Here is a 27,201-nt window from a genome sequence, read left to right on the forward strand (position 1 = left end):
CATGAAAAAACCTGGACATAGAAATGTACCGATATGGGTCTACAGGTTTGGTGTTATCATTCCTTCATTTATTTCTAATCTCAGCGATCCACTCCAGGTCTTAGTACAGATTGAAGCTATGGCCACCTCACCAAGTTCCACCTCAGATCAACTTCCTGAATGGTTTCAGTTGATTTTTACATTGGCCCAAAAGCATTAACCAGGTACATTCTGAAAATCTCCATTCAGGCAATAGTATGGTGAGCCGCCGTCCTCTCTTCTTCTTCCTCCTGCTCTTGCTCAGTTATGTCTTGTACTTAGTCATTGGAGCCTTTGTTTTCTCTACCCTGGAACAACCCTATGAGGGCCTTCTGAGGGAGAAAGTGAAGGACATGTGGAATGAGTTCCTGGACGATCACCCATGTCTATCTGTGGAGCTTCTAGATGATTTCCTACGGGAAGTATTATTTGTCAAGAGCTTTGGCGTGTCAGTTCTGAAAAATATATCTGATCTTCAAGTCAAGTGGGATTTTGTATCTTCGCTGTTCTTCACTGGTACTACACTTACAACTATAGGTACGTAACTAGTCCATGACATTTTACATACCCTATTTTCTCACGGACCTGACGCTAAGTTGTTACTACTGCTTTTCCACAATGTAAAATCAGAGGTCTCCAGGTCTTACTCAATCATTATTAAGATATGTGAATTGCATGGTTTATTATCTTTAAATTGCTATTTTTTTATGCTGAAATCTTTGCAAAAATAAACCAGTCCCACCAATCATGGAAAACCTAAGGCTATGTTCACATCTGCATCGGAGTCTCCGTCCTAATGTATGCTTTTTCTTTGGCCAGTTTTAGTTTAAAAGAATGGACACCAGATGGATCTCATTATAGCTAATGGGGTTCGTTGGGGTACTGTGACTACATGTATGTAGTGGTCTGCCTATCGCTTTTCTGGTCCTCCGACGGGTCAATTCACCACAATTATACCCATCTACACCAGAAACCTGACCTAGATGAGTTACTAAATCCCCCCCCCCATATGTGTGGAAATTTGTGGTGATATGAGACCTGTGTGGTTTCTGGTTCATACATCTATATTGGCTCTTATTGTAGCAGATACATGGATTTATGCAAACACCACTCAAAAGATCAGTAACAAAACTAGTACGTGATGTGTGTGAAAATTGCGCTTGCAATGTGACCTTTACTATTCTCTGTGAAGCAAAAAGTCATACTCAACTTTGCAGCTTTTCCCCATAGGGAATAATAGATGTCATACTGTGACCATGACTTTTCCTTTTTTATTTTTACGTGCATGCAAACATTAGACCTCATGCACACAGTTCTGTTTCTAAATCTGCCATTGTATGTGTCACCGTGTTATAGACCTCTTTTAGTTATGTTGGCTGTAAATGTCAGGATATTATACAATCTGACAGAAAAAGCCATTATGAATTTGGAGGCATACAGAGGTACAGTAAGGCCCCATATTAGGAAGGCAGTACGGAGTCACAATAGGGTGCATGAGTCCATAGTCTACCAGTCCAATATGAGTCCATAGTCTACCAATTACTCTAGTAATTAATCATTAGGATGGAATAAAGTAATTATTTACAGCTAATAGTAACATTAGATAGATATTGGCAGATAGATTTCAATATATTAAATTAACTAAGACCTTGTGCACATGATCGACTATCCAAATGTCATCTCAGTGCATTCATTATGCCTTCACGTCTATGGAAGCTTCAGATCCATTCCAGGTGCTATCCTGCTCCATGTCATTGGAACAGAATGAAATGGAAGCCCACATAGACGTGAATGAATAATGGGATGAACTTGGATGTCACTGAGTGTCATCTGCGTGCAATCCGCTGGAAACATGGCTCCACATCGGATGCACACTTGGTCATGTGCATGGACAAGTGTTATCTTATTACATATTTTAATATTCTAAAAAGTTACTATGCCCGGGATCACTGCAGTAGATTGTACCCCTTTCATATGGTTAAGTGTCAATGACACTGGGCACATGTCCATTACTTATTAGGACGTATCAAGGTCATGTACATATTTATGGCTGTACATAGTGGCCTTTTACTAAGAAACTTAGGCATTCTAACAATGTGCTAGTGACTGATGCTCGATAATAAGCGCTGTACATCTTTAGGCCTCCTGCACAGGACCAAGAGTACAGCTACGGACAATTCCAATTTTAACAGAAAACACGTAGTTGACTCCCAAGCGCCTTCCGTTTTACATTCATTTCAATGGCTGGGTCTGCTGTATTTTTAGGTAGCTGAATAAGACATTTTGCGGCCGCCGCAAAATCACAGCCGCAAAATAGCGCCGCGTATACGATCCCGGCTCCCATTGAAATCAATGGGAGTGTATACGGCCCGCAAAAGCTCACGCGGCTTCTACGTGCCACATCACGCAGCACTTTACTCCGTGTGAACTCGCCCTTATATTGCCTTTTATTTGGCTTCATTTTTCCTGAATTTAAGGCCAAAATGGTGGCACAAGTATGGCGCAGATTAAGCTGTGCCCCTTTTCATGTAAATTATGCCCACTGGTCAAGCTAGACAGAATAAAGGACTAGACAGATGTGACACTGAACCAAAAATGTGCCTATTGTAAGCCAGAATTTAGGTACATCCATTGTAGTTAATCCCCCCAACGTTTTTGTCCCAACCTAACAATAAGATTAAGGCTATGCCCTACGTTGCGGATATGCAGCTTTTTTTATGCCGACTTTGCTGTGGGTTTTTTTTTTTTTTGAGCCAAAGCCAGGAGTGGATTGAACAGAAGATAGACGTCTAAGAGCTTACAACATATTTCCTATTCCTTTTGTAGCCATTCTTGTCTTTGGCTCAAAAAACTGCAGCAAAATTTGCAACAAAAAAAGCCGCGTTTCTATAATGTGGGGCCTCAGCCTAAAGAATGTGAATGTTAAGCATGTGAATAAGACTTATTTATACCGTAGTATATTGCTACTCCACTACTTTATGCCACGTAGTTGCCACAGTCCCCTGTACCATTCGAGATTCCTTGTCTACTTTATGACCAGATTTTTATCCAGCCCTGGGTTTTTGACTTATTTACATCACTGTTACCCGCTAATATATTTTTCTTTAACTATTGTCCATTGGAAGCCATTTTTACCATTAGACACATTGATTATTAAGTGTTATTGCTGTGAATGACCGCTTCCTCTCAGCCTAGTTCTCTCTATATAAGACTGCTTAGTAACTCATCCTGTATTATCTGTGATGGACAAGGAAAGATCTGTTTGTGCTGCCTTATGAAACTGCTCTACAAAGAGATCTGCATGTCTATTATTTCCAGGGAATTAAAGGAAAGTAATGTAACTAACCAGCAGTGACTGGAGGAGGCGTATGTAGATAATATCTGATCTAAATGTGTGCAAAACATCCAATTACAACCAGAGATGACAAGACGAATCAACAGAATAATGTATTCTTTGAGGATAAAATTGGTCAAACTAGATGGTAAAATGAACGGAAGAAAAAAAGGATGTAAAATGCAGCAGCTAGACATGTATTGTATTATATTATCAGATGGCCCATATGACTTCTAATGATCTCATGGAGATTGGGGTCCAATCCTAGTTGATCCAATTTTTTTTGCGATTAAGGGCTTGTTCACATCTGCGCCCGGTCTCCGTTCTGCAGGACTTTTTCATACCCATTACTTTGAATGGGTTTGAAAGATGTCCGGTCGTGAGCAGCGGTGAGCGTTTTATGCTCTCCGCCACGAAACCGGGTTTTATAATCCGGACACAGAGTCGGACATGCAGTACTCTGTGTCCGATTTAAAAAAAAAATAAAAACAGTTTCGCGGCGCAGAGCATAAAACGTTCGCCGCCGCTCACGGCCGGACCCGCTCTGACAGGTTTCCGTCTTCTGCATGCAGAACGCTAGTGTGAACCTAGTGTCAGTGGTGAGACCCTGTGAAAGGCTTTTCTCATTAGAGTGAATGTTGCATTAGGTGTAAATGTAGGAAACTGGTTCAGACAAAGGGGGGGGGGGTAATTTGCTGTAGAGGCCCTCTTTTCTTTGTGCATGACTATAGATATCATTTAGGCGTATGTGTTTTGAGGGATGGACCAAAGGCTGGCAGTTTTAGTGGGATCCCCCATTATTCAATAAGGGGTCAGTCGTGTTGGGGTTTTGGCCATTTGTGGTCTATTGGCTAATGACTGGCTGAATCTGTTCAGTAGGGCATACAGATTGATCATCCATGTGCAAGCTTCTTTTCATCTAATATGAATGACCAGCAGTCCTTAGAAGTAACACAATGAAGGGATCCAAGTCATTTGGTGAGAAGGAGCTTGGATGACCATCATGAAACCCCAGGATAGGAGTTTTTCCACAATCACAATTTCTTCACTATCCACATGATGGGTAATAAGTGTTTGCCACCTGAGGCCCCAACAATCACCAGAGTAAAGGCACTTGCCCCCCCATTGGAATGAAACTATGGTCGCACATGAGCACTAGTGCTCCATTAAATAATAATAATAATAATAGTACATTTTATTTATATAGCGCCAACATATTCCGCAGCGCTGAACAATTTGTAGGGTTCAGATACAGACAGATACATAACAAAGAACTTCATTTCACACAATGGGACTGAGGGCCCTGCACGCAGGAGCTTACAATCTATGAGGTAGAGGGGGTGACACAAGAGGTAGCAAGGGCGGCCTTGCTTATACAGAGGTCAGACAATTCTGTAATAGAGGTGACTGTCATTACACAAATAATACTGAATGAGCAGTCACTAGTGGTGACCTTTAACATGTGGATGGAGCTTGAACAGTTCAGTTAGGCTGAAAAGGCACCATATCAAGTGGGGTAGTGTGGGAGCAGGGACAGAGGAGGGTTGAAATTTAGGGATTCTAACTGTAGTACGGAAGGGTTGACATTAGGAATTGTGATATGCCTGTCTGAAGAGATGTGTCTTTAGTTTGCGCTAAAAGCTGTAGAGATTGGGAGTTAATCTGATTGACCGGGGTAGAGCATTCCTGAGAGGTGGTGCAGCTCGGGAGAAGTCTTGTATACGAGAGTGGGAGGTTCTGATGATAGAGGAGGTAAGTGTTAGGTCATTGAGTGAACGGAGAGCACGGGTTGGGCGGTAGACAGAGATGAGGGAGGAAATGTAGGGAGGTGCAGCATTATGGAGAGCCTTGTGGATGAGAGTGATAACTTTATATTTTATTCTATAATGAATAGGCAGCCAATGTAGCGACTGGCACAGACCAGAGGCATCACTGTAGCATCTAGCCTGATAGATGAGCCTGGCCGCTGCATTCAGAATAGATTGTAGAGGGGAGAGTTTAGTAAGGGGAAGACCGATTAGTAAGGAGTTACAGTAGTCAAGGCGAGAATGAATCAGAGAGACAATAAGTGTCTTTAGTGTATCTCTGGTAAGGAAAGGGCATATTCTGGAGATGTTTTTGAGGTGGAGGTGACATGAACGTGCGAGTGATTCTATATGTGGGGTGAAGGAAAGGTCTGCATCAAACATGACCCCGAGGCAGCGGGCATACTGCCTAGGAGTTATAGTAAGGCCTGAGACTGCAATGGATATATCAGGGACAGATCTATTAGATGGTGGAAACAGTAGTAGTTCAGTCTTAGAGAGATTTAGTTTCAGATAGAGTGAGGACATGATATTAGAGACAGCAGAGAGACAGTCACTGGTGTTCTGTATGAGTGCAGGGGTGATGTCACGGGAAGATGTGAAGATGTCAATTTTATCATGGAAATACGTGGCCAGGTCATCAGTACTAAGGTCTGTGAATGGCGTCTGTACCTTGGGTGTGAGTAAGGAGTGAAAGGTTTCAAAAAGCCTTTTAAGGTTGCTGGAGAGAGAAGAGATGAGGGCGGTGAAATAGTCTTGTTTTGCGAGGTGAAGGGCAGAGCTATATGATTTAAGCATAAACTTGAAGTGGAGGAAATCTGCAGGTGAGCGTGATTTTCTCCAGACACGTTCGGCACACCTAGAGCACCGCTGAAGAAATCGTGTCTGTGGCGTGTGCCAGGGTTGCTGCCTCCTATGTGGGACTTTATGAGTGGAGGGGGGAGCAACCTCATCCAATGCATTTTTAAGTGTTTCATTATAGTGACTGGTGGCCAGATTGGGACAGGAGATTGAGGAGATGGGGGGCAGAGAGGACTGTAGAGTATCTGAGAGGTGCTTGGTGTCGATAGCACGCAAATTCCTATGTGTGTGATGGGTAGGTGTATCTTGTGAAGGGGAGAGAGCACTGATGGTGAGAGACAGAAGGTTATGATCAGAGAGCGGCAGAGAAGAGATAGTAAATTTAGAAACTGTGAGGAGTCGATGGAAGACAAGATCAATCGTGTTTCCATCTACATGTGTGGCAGAAGAAGAACATTGTGAAAGGCCAAGAGAAGTGGTTAATGAGAGAAACTGTGAGGCAGCTGGGGAGTGAGGGGTGTCAATAGGGATGTTAAAGTCACCCATGATGAGGGTAGGAATGTCACTGGATAAAAAGTGGGGAAGCCAAGAAGCAAAGTAGTCCAAAAATTGATAGGGTGAGCCAGGTGGACGGTAGATCACAGCAACACATAAGGAGAGTGGGCAGAAAAGTCTGATAGCATGGACTTCAAATGAGGAGAATGTGAGTGAGGGTAGTGGAGGAATGGACTGAAAAATGCACTGTTGTGACAGAAGTAAGCCTACCCCACCACCCTGCCTGTTGTCAGGCCTAGAGGTATGTGAGAATTGTAGGCTACCATGAGACAGAGCAGCAGGGGAGGCTGTATCTGCCTGCTGGATCTATAGAGCATTGTACTTGGCCATCTTCATAAGTGCTATAAACTGTAAAAGGAGCAGCAACACACATGCATAACTATTGTTCTATTAAAATTGGGAATTTGGTCTTAATTTTGGAGTAAATTTATTTTTATTCTTTGGAAACCTTGGTGGCTGTTTTGCTCCAATTGCATACCGTATTTTACGGACTATAAGGCGCACTGGACTATAAGCCGCATTGCCCATGAGCGCCTTATAGTCCGTCTCGGTTCATATATAAGGCGCACCGGACTATAAGCCGCAGTCCGGTGCGCATTATATGTTATTGAAAGCGGCGGCAGGCAGACTTTGCCAGCGGCCGCTTAACCCCCCGCGTGCCAGCCGCTTCTATTGGAAGCGCTCGGCAGGCGAGGAGGGGCTCTATCAGCAAAATCATGCTGATAGAGCCCAACCGTAAAAGTTACATTAAACTACCCCCCCGTTTTAAAATAAAAGCCTGAAACAGAATGTGAAACTTACCGAGCGGTGCAGGGCGGGCGGGCATTCAGGCCTCCTCTTCCTCCGATGTTCCGTCCTCCTCCTCCGCCGCTCGCTAACTGATAATGGCCTGGGTGCATGCGCAGTAGCCATAGTAGAAGCATTATGATATTGCGCATGCGCCCAGGCCATTATCAGCGAGCGCCGGAGGAGAAGGACGGAACATCAGAGGAAGAGGAGGCCTGAATGCCCGCCCGCCCTGCACCGCTCGGTAAGTTTCACGTTCTGTTTCAGGCCGGCGTGACAGCAGGGCTGCCGGACACTTCCCATTCATTTCTATGGGAGCCGGCATGCGAGCGCTCCCCATAGAAATGAATGGACTGCTTTTTTCCATTCATTTCTATGGGGAGCGCTCGCATGCTGGCTCCCATAGAAATGAATGGGAAGTGTCTGTCCATTCATTTCTATGGGGAGCGCTCGCATGCCGGCTCCCATAGAAATGAATAGGAAGTGTCCGGCAGCCCTGCTGTAACGCCGGCGTGTACGGCTGTGATACATGCCGGCATTCCGTAGTGTGAATGCACCCTTACGGTGCCTTTTATGTATGTATGGAAGCGGCACGCAGACTTTGCCGCCGCTTCCATCCATAAATAAGGCGCACTGGACTATAAGCCGCACTTACGATTTCTGAGGAAATCGTAGGTTTTTATGTGCGCCTTATAGTCCGGAAAATACGGTACATTGTTATATACTTAAATTAGAAATTTTTTTTTTCTACAGGTTATGGTCACCCGTTTCCCATCTCGCTGAGTGGAAAGATATTTTGCCTGTTCTATTCAATTGTTGGAATCCCATTCACTTTATCCCTATTGTCTATTACTACCAAGAACCTTCTCTTCATCCTTCGTGACAAGCCCATCCATGTCCTTCACCTCCAGTGTAACTTCAGCCGTAACAAGTTGGAGTGGATCCATGCTGGTGTCTTAATCTCCCTCCTCTCATTATTGGTCTTTTTCATTCCTGCTGCTATTTTCAATGTTATTGAAGAAAATTGGGGCTATGTAGATGCTTTGTATTTTTGTTTCATTTCTTTGAGTACTATTGGCCTTGGAGATTATGTTCCTGGTGAACAAGGCAGTCAGCGTATGCCGGCTCTATACAAGATTCTGGTTATCTGTAAGTATCAGTATTTTCAGATCAGTATTCTGCCATGTGTGTTGTCCTTGTTAAAACATGCCTGACTACTCAGGATAAGCTACCATGTATGTGTATATGAGGGGATAAGACTATTTATAGCCATTATTACATTTTTCTTGTGTATTTTTAGTACTTTTCCCCCCTCTGTAGGCTCCACTCTATATTTTGGTTTTCTCTGAGCTGGAGAGTGAAGATTATTTGCAATGTTGCTTCCCATACAGAGCACATAGAGATTCCGTTCTTCAGTTCTTACTGACTCAGAAACAGCAGTGGAACAATACGGGATATTAAACAGAAGTCCTGAACAGGATTGAAGTTAACAAATCACTTTGGGTGAGATAGTAACTTGCTATATGCTCCAGCAGCCTCAGTCTGCCTGTCCCTTAGTTGCTCTCTGACTTGTCCCCTCCCCTCTCCGTAGACTTCTTTGGACACTTGTAATTTGATAATTCCATGAATTGACCATACATTTTCATAAGCCAAGATGGAATTCAGTAAAGTGAATGTCACCTTAGGAAGGATGGGGAGACAAAGGGGCTGATATGTGAAGATAGAAGCAATTTTTTTCCATACCTGATGGTGAGATTATAAAGTAAAGGTACCAATAGACATAAGAACAAAGTTGGCCAAAGGCGCTGATTTTGGTGGGTCTGGTCAACTATCTTAAGCGTATGGGGAAAAGACCAGACCTGAGAGATGATATTAGGAGAAAGAAGGATTGGGCATGTTGGATTGAGAACACAGGAAGATGTGGCTATGGCTCATATAGATCCCAGCTGGAGTCATAGTTCTCTGTAGGTGTAAAACCTTCTATTAGATGGACATATGCTGCTGAAAGACACCAGCAATTTATTGGTACAATACAGAACACAGACATTCTTAAATCTACTAACATAGAAACGTGTTGGCTATAAACACAATGTGCAAGAGCACTGATGGGGAATAGAAGAGCCCAAGTAGGGAAGCCAAATTCTAAAAAAAAAATAAAAAAAAAATGTTTATCAAAAACGTAGGAATGTTCTAAAATGGAGTTAGAAATTGAAATGCAATGATGTATCGCACAGAAAGATGGAGTCAACACTTGAACTTCAGAATTCCATTTTCTCTCATGACTAATGTAATTCAGAGCAAGTGCACTGAATGCAGCATATTTCCATTTTTAGCAGAGGTGTGAGGGGTGTGATGGCAGACATTACTATGCCATCTTGGTTTTTACAGATGGGAGCTAGTAATGGAAGGTTCTTAGAGGCTCCTGTAGTGCCATCAATATTCAATTATTCGCTGGAAGGCCATGAAATGATTATAGTCCTAGCCATCCCACATCCAGGTTCATACACCATCAATTTATGCATGGGTACCTGTTCTTTTCGTAAAGGCTTATTGTAAAACACAGCTAGGTAGTATTAGAATCCTATATACCATCTCTTTGTATTTTTAGAAAAAATGTAAGTTCTGGAAAGGAAAGCTGCACAATGAGGAATGCTTGGGCAGGAAATGGCTTAGACTTGAATGGCAAATACTCTACAATTATGGCTAAAATACACCTTTATGTACGAAAGGTCAGAACATGACTGGCTATGCAGATGAATGCACTAATGTTAAAGTGAATGCTAGACATGTATTTGTGTCACAAAATCTGTAGAATAACTAAGTTTATCAATGTAGCAGAGCCAAGGCGTGAAATCATGAGCGATGTTTTTCACAGACCTTCAGGAATGCGCTCTATGATGATGATCTGCTCTTGTAGAGATCCCTGTGAGCAAACGTTTCTTTGCCCAAAAGTTTTAGATGTCAGCGGTATGTTGCAGTACTGTATCTGTATGTTGGCAGTATCTTGCCCTGTGCAGTAGCATAACTAAAGTCTTGCGGGCCCCAGTGCAAACTTATGTCTGGGGCAACCTACCCCCTCCCATCAGAAAATTCTTGATAGTGATGGTTACGGGCTTCACACAGCATTATATGCTCCACAGTGACCCCTACACAGCATTATATGCTCCACAGTGACCCCTACACAGCATTATATGTTCCACAGCGGCCCCTTACACAGTATAATATGCTCTAAAGTACCCCCTACACAGTATAATATGCTCCATGTTACCCCCCACCCTGTAGTATATGCTCCCCACAGTGGGCCCCCACCCAGTATTATATGCTCCCCACAGTGGCCCCAACCCAATATTATATGCTATCTACAGTGGTCCCCACCCAGTGTTATTCTTCTCAGACCCCAGAGTATAATAATTGGAGGCCCAGGAAAGGAGATTAAAAATAAACACTCCTACACATCTGTCTTACAGTCCTATGAAAAAGTTTGGGCACCTCTATTAATCTTAATAATTTTTAGTTCTAAATATTTTGGTGTTTGCAGCAGCCATTTCAGTTTGCTATATCTAATAACTGATGGGCACAGTAATATTCCAGGATTGAAATGAGGTTTATTGTACTAACAGAAAATGTGCAATATAAACCAAAATTTGACCGGTGCAAAAGTATGGGCACCTCGACAGAAAAGTGACATTAATATTTAGTAGATCCTCCTTTTGCCTCTAGTCGCTTCCTGTAGCTTTTAATCCGTTCCTGGATCCTGGATGAAGGTATTTTGGACCATTCCTCTTTACAAAACAATTCAAGCTCAGTTAAGTTTGATGGTCGCCGAGCATGGACAGCCCGCTCTCAAATGATCTGAAAACAAAGGATTGTTCAACATACACTCCCCGGCCACTTTATTAGGTACACCTGTCCAACTGCTCGTTAACACTTAATTTCTAATCAGCCAATCACATGGCGGCAACTCAGTGGATTTAGGCATGTAGACATGGTCAAGACAATCTCCTGCAGTTCAAACCCAGCATCAGTATGGGGAAGAAAGGTGATTTGAGTGCCTTTGAATGTGGCATGGTTGTTGGTGCCAGAAGGGCTGGTCTGAGTATTTCAGAAACTGCTGATCTACTGGGATTTTCACGCACAACCATCTCTAGGGTTTACAGAGAATGGTCCGAAAAAGAAAAAACATCCAGTGAGCCGCAGTTCTGTGGGCAGAAATGCGTTGTTGATGCCAGAGGTCAGAGGAGAATGGCCAGACTGGTTCGAGCTGATAGAAAGGCAACAGTGACTCAAATAGCCACCCGTTACAACCAAGGTAGCCAGAAGAGCATCTCTGAACGCACGGTACGTCAAACTTTGAGGCAGATGGGCTACAGCAGCAGAAGACCACACCGGGTGCCACTCCTTTCAGCTAAGAACAGGAAACTGAGGCTACAATTTGCACAAGCTCATCGAAATTGGACAATTGAAGATTGGAAAAACGTTGCCTGGTCTGATGAGTCTCGATTTCTGCTGTGACATTCGGATGGTAGGGTCAGAATTTGGCGTCAACAACATGAAAGCATGGATCCATCATGCCTTGTATTAACGGTTCAGGCTGGTGGTGGTGGTGTCATGGTGTGGGGAATATTTTCTTGGCACTCTTTGGGCCCCTTGGTACCAATTGAGCATCGTTGCAACGCCAAAGCCTACCTGAGTATTGTTGCTGACCATGTCCATCCCTTTATGACCACAATGTACCCAACATCTGATGGCTACTTTCAGCAGGATAATGCGCCATGTCATAAAGCTGGAATCATCTCAGACTGGTTTCTTGAACATGACAATGAGTTCACTGTACTCCAATGGCCTCCACAGTCACCAGATCTCAATCCAATAGAGCATCTTTGGGATGTGGTGGAACGGGAGATTCGCATCATGGATGTGCAGCCGACAAATCTGCGGCAACTGTGTGATGCCATCCTGTCAATATGGACCAAAATCTCTGAGGAATGCTTCCAGCACCTTGTTGAATCTATGCCACGAAGAATTGAGGCAGTTCTGAAGGCAAAAGGGGGTCCAACCCGTTACTAGCATGGTGTACCTAATAAAGTGGCCGGTGAGTGTAGTTGTTCAGGGGAAGGATACAAAAAGTTGTCTCAGAGATTTCACCTGTCAGTTTCCACTGTGAGTACATAGTAAGGGAATGGAAGACCACAGGGACAGTTGGTGAACCTAGCCCCTCTGCTGCCTGAGGCGGTCGATCAAAAGACGCCCCCCCCTTCCAGACTGAAGACTGGGGGGGGGGGGGGACAGGGCGCGATTAGGTTTTTCTTTTGATCGTCCACATGAGGTAGCGGGGGGAAGGTGTGCGTCTATATATATTGTGTCCCACAGTGGCCCCCTGAAACCTCTATTATGTCCCACAGTTGTCCACCCAACTCTATTATGCTCCATAGCCGCTGTGGGGCATAATAGTGGTTGCAGAGGGACGCTGCTACTCTTTTTTTTATTTTTTTTTAAAGGACCCCCCTCCCTTTTTACAACATACCAGTAAAACCGATATGTAAATGAGCCTGTCTGTGCGCCCTGGGCGTTCCTCCAAGCCACTGTGCACCCCCCTGCGTCATACCTTGAAACCGGCCCCTCTATAGCTTGTGCGCCGAAAATTCCTCCTCCTCTCCCCCTGTGACCACCTCCAGCGACTCTCATCTCACTCCTGTACATTGGAATCTCGGGCATGAGCAGTAACACTCCCTTCTGAGCGCTACTGCACATGCCCGAGCGCCATTTTCTTGTGGACAGACGAAGAAAGTACACAAGAAATGGTGATGAGAGATGCTGGAGGCGGTTACAGGGAGAGAGAAAGAGGAATTTTTGGAGCGCAAGCAAGACGGGGCGGTTTGAAGGTATGACGCAGGGGGTGCGTATAGGTTTCTGTTTGGGGAGTATCCAAGCAGACTCCCCGAATGGAAACCTGAACACAGATGTGAACCGGGCCTAAGCATCACATTATAAAATACAATTCTATTATGTATAATGGTAGACATGTATAGAAGCAAAGATAGATAGATAGATGATAGATAGATAATCGATAGGAGATAGATAGATGATAGATAGATAGATAGATAGATAGATAGATAGATAGATAGATAGACAGGGGTGAACCATTGGTTTCTGCCGCCTGAGGCAGATGTCAGAAAGCCGCCCCCCCCGTAGGAGGGGGTGGGGCCGAACGGAAGGGGGTGGTGCGGGGCCTCGCAGAGCGAGCATCTTTAGCAGGCAGGGAGAGGTTCTGCTCTCTGCCTGAGCGTGAGGGGCGGCCGCTGCTCCAGCGGCCGCCCCAATCCACCGCTCAGTGACGGTGACCCTAAGCCAGTCCAGCTTGTCCTGGACTGGCTTAGGTCAGCAAAAGTGCAGCCCTCCCCGAGGCCCTGGCATAGCGCCGCCTGATGCGGTCGCTTCAGGTCGCCTCATGGAGGTGCGGCACTGGAGATAGATAGATAGATAGATAGATAGATGGGAGATATAGATAGATAGATAGATAGATAGATAGATAGATTTACACATATACCCATCTACTCACACACATACAGTCATATACAACATATACACACACCTATCTACACACATACAGGACTCACACAGTATATAAGACACATAATGTAAACACATTTTACCAAAGAACATATACTTACCTTTAGCTGAATTGCTGTGAAGCTCTGCCTGGCCATCGCAATAGACTTCTCCCCTCACACTCCGATGCTGAGGGGGAGGGGCAGCACAGCAAGCTGATGTGTGCAGGGAAACTTTACATATAGCGATGGGAAGCCCCTGCAAATGGCAGTGAGTTATCTGCTACCGATGTAATCCTGATGGAAGAGAAAGTATGGAGCCCCTGAGGATGTTTGCCCCCGCCTCTCCTCCTAATGTGGACGCTGGATAGTTCCCATAATGCAACAGGACCTTTGATGACATCATCACTGACATCATCAAAGGCCCTTTAATTTCAATACTGTTAGGTAAAAAAAAAAAAAAAAAAAGTCCCGTGGCTGCCGTCCCTCCCAAGCTGCCGCCCTGAAGCGGCCGCCTCACATCGCCTCATGAGAGGTGCGGCCCTTGACAGTTCATGTTAAGCCCAGAAGTGGCAGGCCAAGAAAAATATCAGAAAGGCAGAGAAGACGAATGGTGATAACAGTCAAGGACAATCCACAAACCACCGCCAAAGAGCTGCAGCATCATCTTGCTGCAGATGGTGTCACTGTGCATCGGTCAACAATACAGCGCACTTTGCACAAGGAGAAGCTGTATGGGAGAGTGATGAGAAAAAAGCCGTTTCTGCAAGCACGCCACAAACAGAGTCGCAAAAGCACATTTGGACAAGCCAGATTCATTTTGGAACAAGGTCCTGTGGACTGATGAAACAAAGATTGAGTTGTTTGGTCATACAAAAAAACGTTATGCATGGCGTCCAAAAAAAAACAGCATTCCAAGAAAATCACTTGCTACCCACTGTAAAATTTGGTGGAGGTTCCATCATGCTTTGGGGCTGTGTGGCCAATGCCGGCATGGGGAATCTTGTTAAAGTTGAGGGTCGCATGGATTCCACTCAGTATCAGCAGATTCTTGAGAATAATGTACAAGAATCAGTGACGAAGTTGAAGTTACACCGGGGATGGATATTTCAGCAAGACAATGATCCAAAACACTGCTCCAAATCGACTCAGGCATTCATGCAGAGAAACAATTACAATGTTCTGGAATGGCCATCCCAGTCCCCAGACCTGAATATCATTGAACATCTGTGGGATGATTTGAAGCGGGCTGTCCATGCTCGGCGACCATCTAACTTAAAGGGGTTGTCCCATCACAAGGATCCTATCTATACTGCTTGTTAATGTGAATGTAAGACTTTTCCTAAATACACTGCTTCAGGAAAACTGCTTTGTTTGTCCACTATCTTACTTTATTCATTTTTTTTGACACATCCTTTGACCTATCTGGTCATAAGACAAGTGATGTATCTGCTGCTCTGAGGGGGGAGGGAGGAGAGGCTAAGTGCATGGGAGCGAGCCTGGAGCATGGGGGGGTAGTTTACCCTTTGGTAAATCGCTTCTGCCGCTGCTGGCTTCATGCAGGGCAGGAGCATAGCGATGTTGCAGGCATGTGTGCCGGCGTCTACACTCCCCGGCATCCGCCTCTCTATTACAGCGGATGCCGGGTCTGTATTCATATATGCAAAGCCAAGCGGCGAGATGCCGCTGCCGCTGTAATAGAGAGAGGCGGATGCCGGGTCTGTATTCGCATTGTGAAGGCTAGACTGGTCTATGAGCGTGCACGCAGGGCCAGCGGCATCTCGCCGCTGGCTTTGCATATGTAACCCCGCCCACCAATGACGCAACAAAGCCGGAAGAAAGAAGAATTTACAGCAACGAAGACTGGTGAGTATGCGACGTGGGAATACCCCTTTAACTGAACTTGAATTGTTTTGTAAAGAGGAATGGTCCAAAATACCTTCATCCAGGAACTGATTAAAAGCTACAGGAAGTGACTAGAGGCTGTTATCTTTGCAAAAGGAGGATCTACTAAATATTAATGTCACTTTTCTGCTGAGGTGCCCATACTTTTGCACCGGTCAAATTTTGGTTTAATGCATATTGCACATTTTCTGTTAGCACAATAAACCTCCTTTCAATCCTGAAATATTACTGTGTCCATCAGTTATTAGATATATCAAACTGAAATGGCTGTTGCAAACACCAAAATATTTAGAACTAAAAATGATTAAGATTAATAGGGGTGCCCAAACTTTTTCATAGGACTGTTTCTCTGCTGGGCATCTTCACTTTGTCTGGCTGTCTTTAGCATCTTTGGCACTCTTTAGACATCACTGCTGTGGTCTGTGATTGGGCCTCATTGGTCAAGGGGCACATTGATGTAATTTTGTTGCTGTGCCCCATATGACTGCTGGGGCTAATCGCAGGCTTCAGCATGGCCTCAGTCACATGACAGAAGAGCTCTGGAGAGGATGCTGAGCCCAGGAGAGGTGAGTATAAGTAGTTATTATTTTTAGTCACTTCCCCTGGGCTGGTGATATGCCAGGGCCCCTTTCCCTTAACAATATGTATCAGGCTTTCCCCAACCGCAGTCATAGTGATTGTTACGCCACTGACCTTGTGTAAACATGGCATGTGCTGCTAACAATGATGTAAAGTGTATGAGGACCGAATGATCGTATTAATGATAGCTTGTCCCCACATAGGTTTTCATTGGGTTGTTTAAAGGCCCTTTTAATTAGGCATTGATTTTTGCATAAATGAATAGAAAATGTGATTATTAGAAACTTTATTATATATCTATTTCTCTGATCCCATTCCTTCTGTTAAAATGTTGTTCACTGTGAAAATTCCTGCTATATATCCATCTCAAGACAGACTGCAAGTCACATGTTTAAGAATAATTATGTCTATGAAAGTCTATGGAAAGGTGTGGGGGAGAAGGATTGAGCTGAAAAAAAACCCAAAACATTATAAGTCTTAGAAATGTTTTTACTTCGCAAACACATAACAGTTTAAAAGTGAAATGAAACGACAGATGCAATCTAAATAAGCGCTAATCAACTTGTTTTAGCATCGATCCTCTTCTCTTTCCAGGCAGAAATCATCCCTTATAAAAAGATCTTTACATACTGTAAACATGAAATTCAATGCAGATGCAATCCTAGACAGGATGCCTACAGATGAAACATAACTGAGGCTATATTATATCATATTCTTTTTAATGGGGTTGTTCAGGGAAAACTGAACAATCTATTAAACTTTTAAATCAGCTGGGAAAAGTCTAAGGAAAGAAAAAAAATAAAAAATCATACTGTCCTGTTCCCAGTGCTTTGGTGTCGTCTTGATGGAGTCCGTTTCTTCTGCTGAACGGGACTCTTCTGGAGTTACGCTGAAGCCATTGATTGGCCTCAATGGTCACATGACTGCTCAGGCCAATCAGAGGACCAGCAGGCCTTAGGCATAGACCTATGATGTCATGGCTAGTGACATTGCATGCCATTCGCTGATTGGCCTCAACAGCTTCAGCGAAACTCTGGAAGAGACCCATTCAGGAGAAGGACCAGAATATGTCGGGGGTGGGGTGGGGGACACTGGAGTATTGGGGACAGGTGAGTATGAATATTTATTTATTTATTTTGCAATACCCCCAGCTGATTTAAAAGATAGAGGAGTTGTCCATTTTTGCCTACACAACCCCCTTAATGTTAAGACCCCACGTTGCAGAAATGCAGCTTTTTCTGTTGCGGTTTTTTGAGTCAAAGCCAGGAGTGGATTGACTGAAGGTAGAACTATAAGAGCTTCCTATATATTTCCCAGTCCTTTCATAGCCATTCTGCAACAAAAAAAAGCTGCGTTTCTTCAACATAGTCTTAGTCTTATACAGGTTTATTGCTTGTTTAACTCGCTTAACACCCACTAAATACTAAGAATAAGTTCACATCTGCGTGGAGGGTTCTGTTAAAAATTTGCAGGAAAAAGTCCTGTAAAATGATGGACACCACAATGGAAGCCCATTAGAGATGCTTAGATCTTGATTTGCTGGTGTCTGTCATTTTAAACATCTGGCACTTCCAATATTTTTGTTACCCTGCTCCTGTAACTGAGCAGAACAAGTGAAGCTGATGTGAATCTAGTCTAAGCAGTGATAGTGTCTGGGACAGCTGCTCCGTAAATCAAACCAGTTTCTCTAATTCTGGAAACCCCCTTTAACACAATGTGCAAGGGAAAGCCATTATGATCATTAAATCTAATTTTATAAATCACCCGACATTCTTTTTATTATACATGTTCTTGCTTTTAAAATTCTTTCTGAAAGACGATAATAGAAACCTCATATAGCAGACAGTCATTTCATATAATGCCACATGGAACTCGTAGCGTGACCTCATTGATGGCTCAACTTTATTGTTACAATCTGTCAGCCTAAATGCATAATGGTCTGGTTTCTGCTTTATTTCTCGCTTTTTTTTTTAACCAATTAGTATTTCTGCTGGCTCATGCACTGCGGTCTATATACTAATTACATTTTCAGGTTTTTTGGATGCATAAAGATCATTCATGCATTTTAATTAACATTTTGTATTTTTAATTATCTTGAGTATATACTGTAGCATGTGCTCTAGTCTGGAGTATATACTGTCTAGAGTTTACTAGGTACAAATGGATTTTTCATACTGATTTCCTATCCACAGAATACATAATCAGTATCTGATCTGTTTGACACCCAGACCCCATACAGTTCAGTGATTCTGATTTCCTCTAGGCACTGTACGCTGCTATGCAGTGGAACGAGCTGCTACCCTGATCCTATGTATGTGCTTCTCATCCAATGCAGCAGATTTTAGCATTTAAAGGCTACTGGAAGAGTTGACCTGTACGAGGTCCAAGCGTCTGACCCCACAGATCAGATAAATACTGATAACCTATCTGGTATAGATAGGTATATAGCATTAAAGGGGTATTCCCATTTCAAGGATCCTATCTATACTGCTAACTTATGTAAATTCAAGAGTTTTCCTAAACATATTGCTTTGTTTGCCTTCTATGTGAAATTATTCCTCCCATTGTTTATACATTGTTTCCATGGAGTACAGCCTATGTGATAAGCAGGACTGATAACGTGAGTCATTGCTCTCTTGGGGGGCTGAGTGCTTGTTCTGTACAGCATTGCCTGCAGGACATTCAGTTCAGCTAATTGCAGTTTGCTGGTAAAGTTGTGTCCATTATCTCTTTATGTAAACACAAAAATAACAATGAGTCCATTCTCTAGAAGCATGGTAAGTGTTCTATATAAACCAGTGTAATGTAATGTACATTTACTGTGAATATTATTTGATCTCCATTTACATTAGATTTCTAGTAATCATAATAAATTATTTCTCATGCTAAAGGCAAATTCTATATGGTGATAGTTCATAGTATTCTGTTCATCAAACAGTCATCGCTGCCTTCCCATCTTGTTCAATATAGGAAAGCAAGGCTGCTGAAGCCTCTTTAAATAGACTGATATGAAAAATGTAAGGGTAAAACACTTTGAGCTCATTCACCTAGCTGTGCATATGAGAAGAATGCACGTGCATATCTGAAGCCTGATGGAAAATGCCACAAAACAAAACTTGTGCATTCCTCCATATGAGATTGTAGGAATACAAGTGTAGACTCAAGGTCTTATGAACTGCTTTGAGAGCACCAGTAAATCTCCTGTGAGTCAAGGCAGTTTATTTGGAGGCCAATCACCCAATCATTGTTTTTGGTAGAATAGCTGTAGGAATCCCATGAAATAATGGAGATTTTATAAGCTTCATGAAGGTGCTACCCTTACCCCTGTGTTCACAACTATTCGGCATTGCCTCCATGCGCTACCCTATAGATTCAGTCTATTCATATAAACAATATTGAATTTTGGTGAATTTGGTAGGTTATACAGTATTTGACACTGATCACCAGCCAAGATGCTCTTCACTGTCTGGAAGTTAAAGCAATTTTCTGAGCTGTAAAAACAAATTCTATAAACAAAAATTATTATATTCATACATAGCCATCCCCCTCCCCAACTACATAATTATTTCACATATGCATATGGGTGTCCAATAAGTACTGAAATGAATATTGCTCATGGGTACTCAACTGCTGATGAGTCAGAATCCGAACAATGGGGGAAATCAAGATTTCCTGTTTCCTCCTCTGTGGATCCTTGCTGCTCTCCCCTCTGTCTTAAGGAGCTGTACATAGGTAAGGTCACATGACTATATATCAGGCTCTTCAACAGCTCCTGCACAATTTCATCCCATTTTTTTCTTTGCTGTTTGCAGCAAAAAGCAAATAAATCATGATGTACATCAAATCCAAAGAACATCGTACCCCACGTCAGGCATCCAGAAATCTGAATTGTTTTCCCTGCTTCTGCCTACTCTGTGTCATGTATACAGCTATCAATAAGCACTTTGTATACTATCCAGTCATCTGAAATTGTATAGTACAATAATATACAATGTAAGGGTGCATTCACACTACTGATACGCTGACTGACTGAGCCGGCATACGAGCGCTCCCCATTGAAATGAATGGGCTGCTTTTTTCTCTACGAGCGCTCCCATTGAAGTGAATGGGAAGCGCTCGCGTGTACGGCTCACCCTGTGAAGGGGCCTGGCACTCGGCTCAGTCCGAGCCATACACGCGAGCACTTCCCATTCACTTCAATGGGAGTGCTCGTATAGAAAAAAGCAGCCCATTCATTTCAATGGGGAGCGCTCGTATGCCGGCTCCCATTGAAATGAATGGGATCTGCTTTATACGCGCTGATTCTGAACGTGTTTTAACGTTCAGAATCAGTCAGCGTATCAGTAGTGTGAATGCACCCTAACCCCCTTGTGAGCTATTATAGTGTTTAAATGGGGTTTCCCACAATGCACTGTATAGGGGAAAAATGTATGATTGCTGGGCGTCAAACAATTGGAACCTCCACTGATCAGTTGAATGGGCATGCGTATCTATCACTCTTTTACTTCTATGGGATTTCTGAAATGGTGATCTCCTAAAGTAACAAAGAAGTTGGGCACCCACCTCCATACACAGTGGATAATGGTTTAACTTCTTATTAGAACCCTTTAGAGTAAACATCACCATTCTTAAAACCCAATTCCCATCATTCGACGCTATAGTGCTACTCTTGATACAATAGCTCTAATATCAAATGTTCATTAACAAACACAAATACTGTATATAATCCATTTCAATGGTACATTATATACATGTTAGAGCAAAACCACTTTTACTATATTTAATAAATATGTAAACATACCAAAAATGGGTATAAAATGATAGCGTTGTAAAAAAAAATTCTACAAAAATCACACCAACAGTCCAAATAACTATAAAAAAATAAAAAAAATACTAACTTTCTAATATCTGAAAAACACTGTGAAGTTCATATTATTAGTGTTTGACAATATCCCCCCCCCCCCCATATCACAAAGCCAAAGATCGGAAAAACAAATTGGTTCCATTTAGACATTGTAAGTGTACACTAAAATATATGTTCATGCTATCATTAGCAAAGTGCCTGCAGGTAAATCTATATAAATGTTTGTGTCTGGAGAATGCTTAGCTCGCTCGTGGCTAGCGGCCATAACAATGGTTCGATAGCAAAAGTCATTTAATTACCTGATTTTTTTTTTTGATTTTTTTATTTTTTTAATTTTTTTTAAGCTATTTTAAAACCCTTTGTGTTTGTTTTTTAGGTTATTTATTTATTGGACTTATTGCAGTGTTTCTTGTGGTTGAAATATTAAAGAAGCTTCTGAATTGCAACCGGTTCTTCAATCTGTTCTTATTTGGGTGTGACAACAGCAGGAGAGCTGAGGAGATGGATTGTGATCTACCGCATGACTCTGAGCTTCCTTTTGTGCCGAAACATGATGAAACGACGAGGAGGAGAGTGCCGCATTCAGGATCTCCAACTGAGAAGTCATATGGGAGCATCAACCACTCTTTTAGCTGATTGTTCTGATATTTCCACAGATTTTTTTTTACCACTGGGACCGTATTTTATTACTTTAAGCACGTTCTCTGGTTGATGTATGAGACTGATATAATGGTGAGCATTATAGCACTATTAAATGCACAATAGACAATTCAACATGATAGTTTTAAGTAGGTTGTCCCAATGTTTGAGCACTTAACACTTCCATGGCCTGAATGAAAGGTCGGTTGCACACGACTTTGTTCTAGAAGTGCACGGGCAGCACACAGATGTCATCCATGTGCCGCCTGTGCACCAGCTATGCTTCCGCATCTCCATCCATTCAATGAATAGGAGCTGTGAAAACATGGCTGTAAAACCAGACAGGAATAGGACCTGTCCTGAGTTTTGCAGCCTGGATGGTCGGAGCGCACTAGAATAACACACAGTCGTGTTGTGTGGACCAACAGAAATAAATGGTTCATGGATAAACCCAGATAGCACATCGAACTCGTTCAAGAGATCGTTCCTTAGATAACTTATGGACATTGATGAAAAATTTTTTATGTGTTATTTCATAGGATTATAAAGAAATAGTAGGGTATAGTAAGACACATGATAGAGTAGACTGCACAGCTTTATCTGGTGGTAGGAAAAGTGATAGGTTCACTAGAAAACCCGCCATTAAAAGGGGTTGTCTAAGATAAAAAAAAGTGAATGAAACTCTTGTTCATTTGCTCTGTCTGATATTGCCATTAATCTCCATTGGAATTGGTATGAAATGCTGTACCAGACATATGCCAGAGATAGTATTTCTGTTTGTAGGGCACAAATTGCCCATATTTTTATGACCAAGGCAATTCCTTTAATGTGGTAAATTGTGTGGACAAAGTATCATTCAGTTCATGAATATTGCCCCTTTAGAACCCTCATTGATCCAATGAATAAGGGGGCACTCAGTGTTTCTCAGTCTTTTTAGGTTGTGTAGTAGATTGCGGCTAACTCCAAGTAGACACTGCTGGAAATAAAATGTGGAGGAGGATGCAGCGCAAGATGTTGCCCCTTCCTTCTCTGGATCTTTGGGGTTCTAGAGGACTGTCGATACGATCTTAAAGTAATGATATTTCCTTGCAATATGTCATCATTGCATAATAAGGGAATACCTCTGTAAGCATAAAAATAGGTTTGTAACTCCCTGCCCTGACTATAACTACATCAAGAACAAGGTTAATGGGTTGCTATAACACTACAAATGTCATTATTATGTAACATTAAACTATACTTTTGATTGTCCAATTTATCTGGTATGTTTTATGTTGGCCTTTTAAGAAGGGGAGACTTGGATTTGTGATATACATATGATGTGGTATACCTAACGTAATCTCTTGGTCGTTGGTATTTGCACAAGGGATATATTAGTACTGGGTCCTCGATGGGTGATGTAGGGATTCTCCTGCCTGCTATGGGGAGGGGGCATTCACACCAGCATCTGCTGTCCGCCCAGGGGTTTCCATCTAATTCCCGGAGAAACTGGGCAGAGGATGACTTCCCGGTGGTCAGTTTTACAGCAGTGTTACATAATGTTAATGATATCTGTGACCTGGCAGGAACATGGGATAGATTTATTGACTGCATCGAAAGATAGAGTAGACAGGGTGTATCCATGGGTTTTTATTAGCCCCGCACATCTTTATAGTCAGAAGAGATGACTAGCTGCTTTGTTGCTTGTCAGCGCTATCCCATCTGCCACTGGCTTGGTTACAGCAGGTCATTTTTAATGTATGAAATGGTTATAAATATGTCGCTTACTCTGTTGTATGATCTTATTATTAGGCAACCAGTGTTGGATTTACCCAGCTGTTGCTCAATAAACATGCAGATCACCATCTAGATCATGTCTCCTATTCATATCCAACTCTTTGCCCTCTAGATTTGAGTTCATTGATGCCAATGACCCATAATACTGTATTAAAAACCATAAAACATGCAATATACTTCTACTTATATATAATATTCTGCTCTAGTGTTTTTTTTCTATATACTTTATATAATCCTATAAAATTGTTTTATGACATTTGAGCTGGAAACACATGAAGCAAGTGAGGGGGCATACACATTTGTGTCTGCTCGCCGGGTCTCCATTCTGTTCCCCAGGGAAACTGGACAGGGGATGGACCCTTCCTGGCGGTCAGTTTTAAAATCTATCAATTTGAATGGGTTTTTAAAGCAAAATGCCAATGTCTGTATGACACCTCTCCGCGGGGAAACAGATATTTTTTTTTTCGCACGGACACAAAGTCCTGCATGTCCAACTTTGTGTCTGTGCAAAAAAAATAAACACCACATGGTTTCCCTGCAGAGAGGCTGCATACAGACAGCGGCGGACACCTATAAAACTGACCGCAGGGAAGTCGTCCCCTATCCAGTTTCCCCGGGGAATCGGACGGAGACCCGATGGGCGGACACGGGCGCAAGTGTGAATGCCCCCTTATTGAGTTTAAGATCCTGTTTCTAGAACTAAAGTCCAAAGTAAATTTAGCGTTTTGTGCAAGTTCTTCCTTTTAGTTCCCATTTTTCTTGAATCCACTGATGGTATTGGCTTAAAAAGCTGTCACAATAACAGCATATGTGATTGGGCTCTCTACTGACAAAAATCTTGTACAAACATCTTAATAGGGCAGTTAATGGGAAAAAAAACTCCCCAGGTGGAGAGGAAAATGCCGACATTGAGCCTTAGTATTGCTGGAGGACTTTATTTGTAATGTGCACCATGAAATGCTTCATGTCACCTGTGCTAGTTTTGTAAGGGAACAGAGCCCCTACATGTGTCATTGGCACAACACCCTGTCATTGGTTTATGGACAGCGGACCCTTCTAACAAAATAGGGTCTCCAAAACCATTATTATTTTCACTTAAGAGGACTTTCAAGGATCAGGATATAGATTGGTTTATTCATAGCATAGACCATAGTTGGCAGGGTCTTCCAATTGTACAAGTGCAGCAGGAACCTTTTCACTTGTTTACATGCACACAGGGTATTGTAGGTTTTTTTTCTGTTCCCTTGAATACAATGAAGCTGTGAGGTTATGCACTACTGCTATTAAGTGTATGGTGCACGGGAAAGTAAACAATAAGGAGGCGCAGTACTCAAACAACCTCTGGGGCCCCTTCAAACAAGGCAATAATTTCACTTCCATCCATCTAAAAATGATTCTATATTCTAAGGATTAACCATCAACATTCTAATCCCAAGAAAACCCTTTAATGCAGAAAATGTGAGATCCAAATCATAGAAGAACATATATACCTAACATATGCATAGCTATTGAGACACGTTTTGTACATTTCCCCTTGCTATCTATTGCTAGCTTACCCCACAATGCCCATGTGGCACTGCTGACCATACTGTAGTCTCTTTGTGTATACCTGGCCCCTGAGCACTTCACCCCCAGTATTCCTTTCAGTATAATAGATCACCTCTCTCTTTAGGGCACCAGAGTATAAATGGAAGCTATTTAGTTGCTATGTTATTCAGACTCCATTATGTGGAAATTTATAGTAGTTATACCTCTCAGCAGTGAAATGACTAAACCAGTGGGCATTCCTGGTCTGTAAACACATTACATAAGACAGCTTTAATAAATGGCTAAATGCAGCATAAGCCCTGGGCAAGGATAAGTAATGTGATTGGTCATGGTTTACATTACCCAGTTCTACCTGGTAGCATGCATAGATAGTGCCTGGGTGTAATGACTTTCCATATAGTTTCAGTATCACATTTTAACCATGTTTGTAGATTTATTTAATCTCTCTATAAAATAATGGTAAGATTTGCTATATGGTGTCACATATTAATTATAGCATAATGCCATTGCCTTTCTGTACTTTGGACTTTATTCAATGTCTATGCAATCGATCACACTGGCAGTTTAATAAAATTGTGCTGTTGGCAGATGGTGCCGGGATGTCCTTTTTCCAGTTAAATACTGCATTACCCTTTTTCTTTGTCATCTTGCCCAAATCCACCTTGTAACCACATAAGCTGTGTATCCATTGAAACCTAGGGTCTGGTTACTTGCAAGGAAGCAGCCTATCTTGCATTGAATTACTATCATGAATCATAATTTTAGCCTTAAGCTTCTATTAAAAAAATACCCGAAACAAACATGTAAACCAAAAGAATTAGAAAGATGAGTGCAATGGAAAGTGGTTCAATTGTCCACAGTAACCAATCGAGTCACAGCTTTGATTTCTGTATAATCGAATTTTATTAAGATTTTCAAATAAAGTAAAATTAAGAGGGCAGTAGAGCAAAATTTCACATAATGGAACAATATCCATGACACATAAAGCCAAAAGTCCGACAATGTAAGACAGAGAGTAAATACCCAAACAGGAGTCCTGAAAAAGTGTCACAGAGAGCCAGCTGAAAAGAGCAGGAACACCAAACAAACCAGACCTGAACTCATAGGGCTTGGAACAAGTAAAGAAAGCAGGGGACGATATCCATTGTCATTAATATGGCTGAGCCAGAATAAGCCTAGCGCCCTGTATTTCTCAGGTCGGATATTTAATAGAGTGAACCAAGTGAGCAATCTCGGCCGGGGTAGAGTGACATTTAAACCCTTGCTTTTAGAAAGAATGACCTTAAAATTACTCATGTGACCAAACCCTTTGGAATCCATGCAGAATCAAGGGAAATGAGACTTAAGTTGGGAGACTTAAGGAGTAGGTTGTCGTTTTCGTATAATGCCACCTTAACCTGGTGGCTCTACATCTACAACTTTGATTTATGATGGTCTCATAATGTAATCATTGAATTGTTGCAGTCGGCAGACACAAGTCTTGTAACTGCATAGAAATTTATGGTGGCCTAATTTAGGTTCAGTAGAATATAAAAACCATAATACAGGTGTAAAATGTGACCATAGTAAGGTTGTATGGTTGAATGTAAGACCACAGGAAGCTGCAAAGGGCTATACACATGGTGATAAAATGGATGGCCTGCCATGACTGTGACCCATGACCAAGGAAGGTCACAAGATGAGTAGAGATGGTTCTTGGTGGAAGATTGTTAAAAAGAGCAGGAAGCAGATGGTTCGGTACAAAGCCTCCTAGTCAGCTCCATATTGGTGATCTCTGGGTCAGAGGCTGCAATCTCAGAGCAGCAAGAATGGGAGACTGCAAAGGAGCCAGAGATGTGTCAATAAGAAGAAAGGTTCCTCTATAAGGTTTAAAGGCTATCTCTGGCTCATTGGTTCTGAGACTTTTGTATGCATGTTAGAGAGGTCTGAGTTATTACCCTCACCCACTTCAGTTTTTGGGACTTTTAGTAACTACAGTGGGGAAAAAAAGTATTTAGTCAGCCACCAATGGTACAAGTTCTCCCACTTAACAAGATAAGGTTG

The 27,201-nt window shown here is 42.4% G+C and overlaps 1 protein-coding gene across 1 annotated transcript; it reads left to right on the forward strand.

The window, feature by feature from the left end:
• The first annotated feature begins 236 nt into the window (after positions 1-236).
• Positions 237-21,831, forward strand: LOC142212790 (potassium channel subfamily K member 1-like). Its single transcript, XM_075280839.1, has 3 exons — positions 237-555; positions 8,053-8,448; positions 21,572-21,831. The coding sequence occupies exons 1-3, from the start codon at positions 237-239 to the stop codon at positions 21,829-21,831; spliced, it is 975 nt and encodes a 324-aa protein (XP_075136940.1).
• Positions 21,832-27,201: the final 5,370 nt, after the last annotated feature.

Source organism: Leptodactylus fuscus, chromosome 7, assembly GCF_031893055.1.
Source record: "Leptodactylus fuscus isolate aLepFus1 chromosome 7, aLepFus1.hap2, whole genome shotgun sequence".
In the NCBI taxonomy this organism is placed as follows: Eukaryota; Metazoa; Chordata; class Amphibia; order Anura; family Leptodactylidae; genus Leptodactylus; species Leptodactylus fuscus.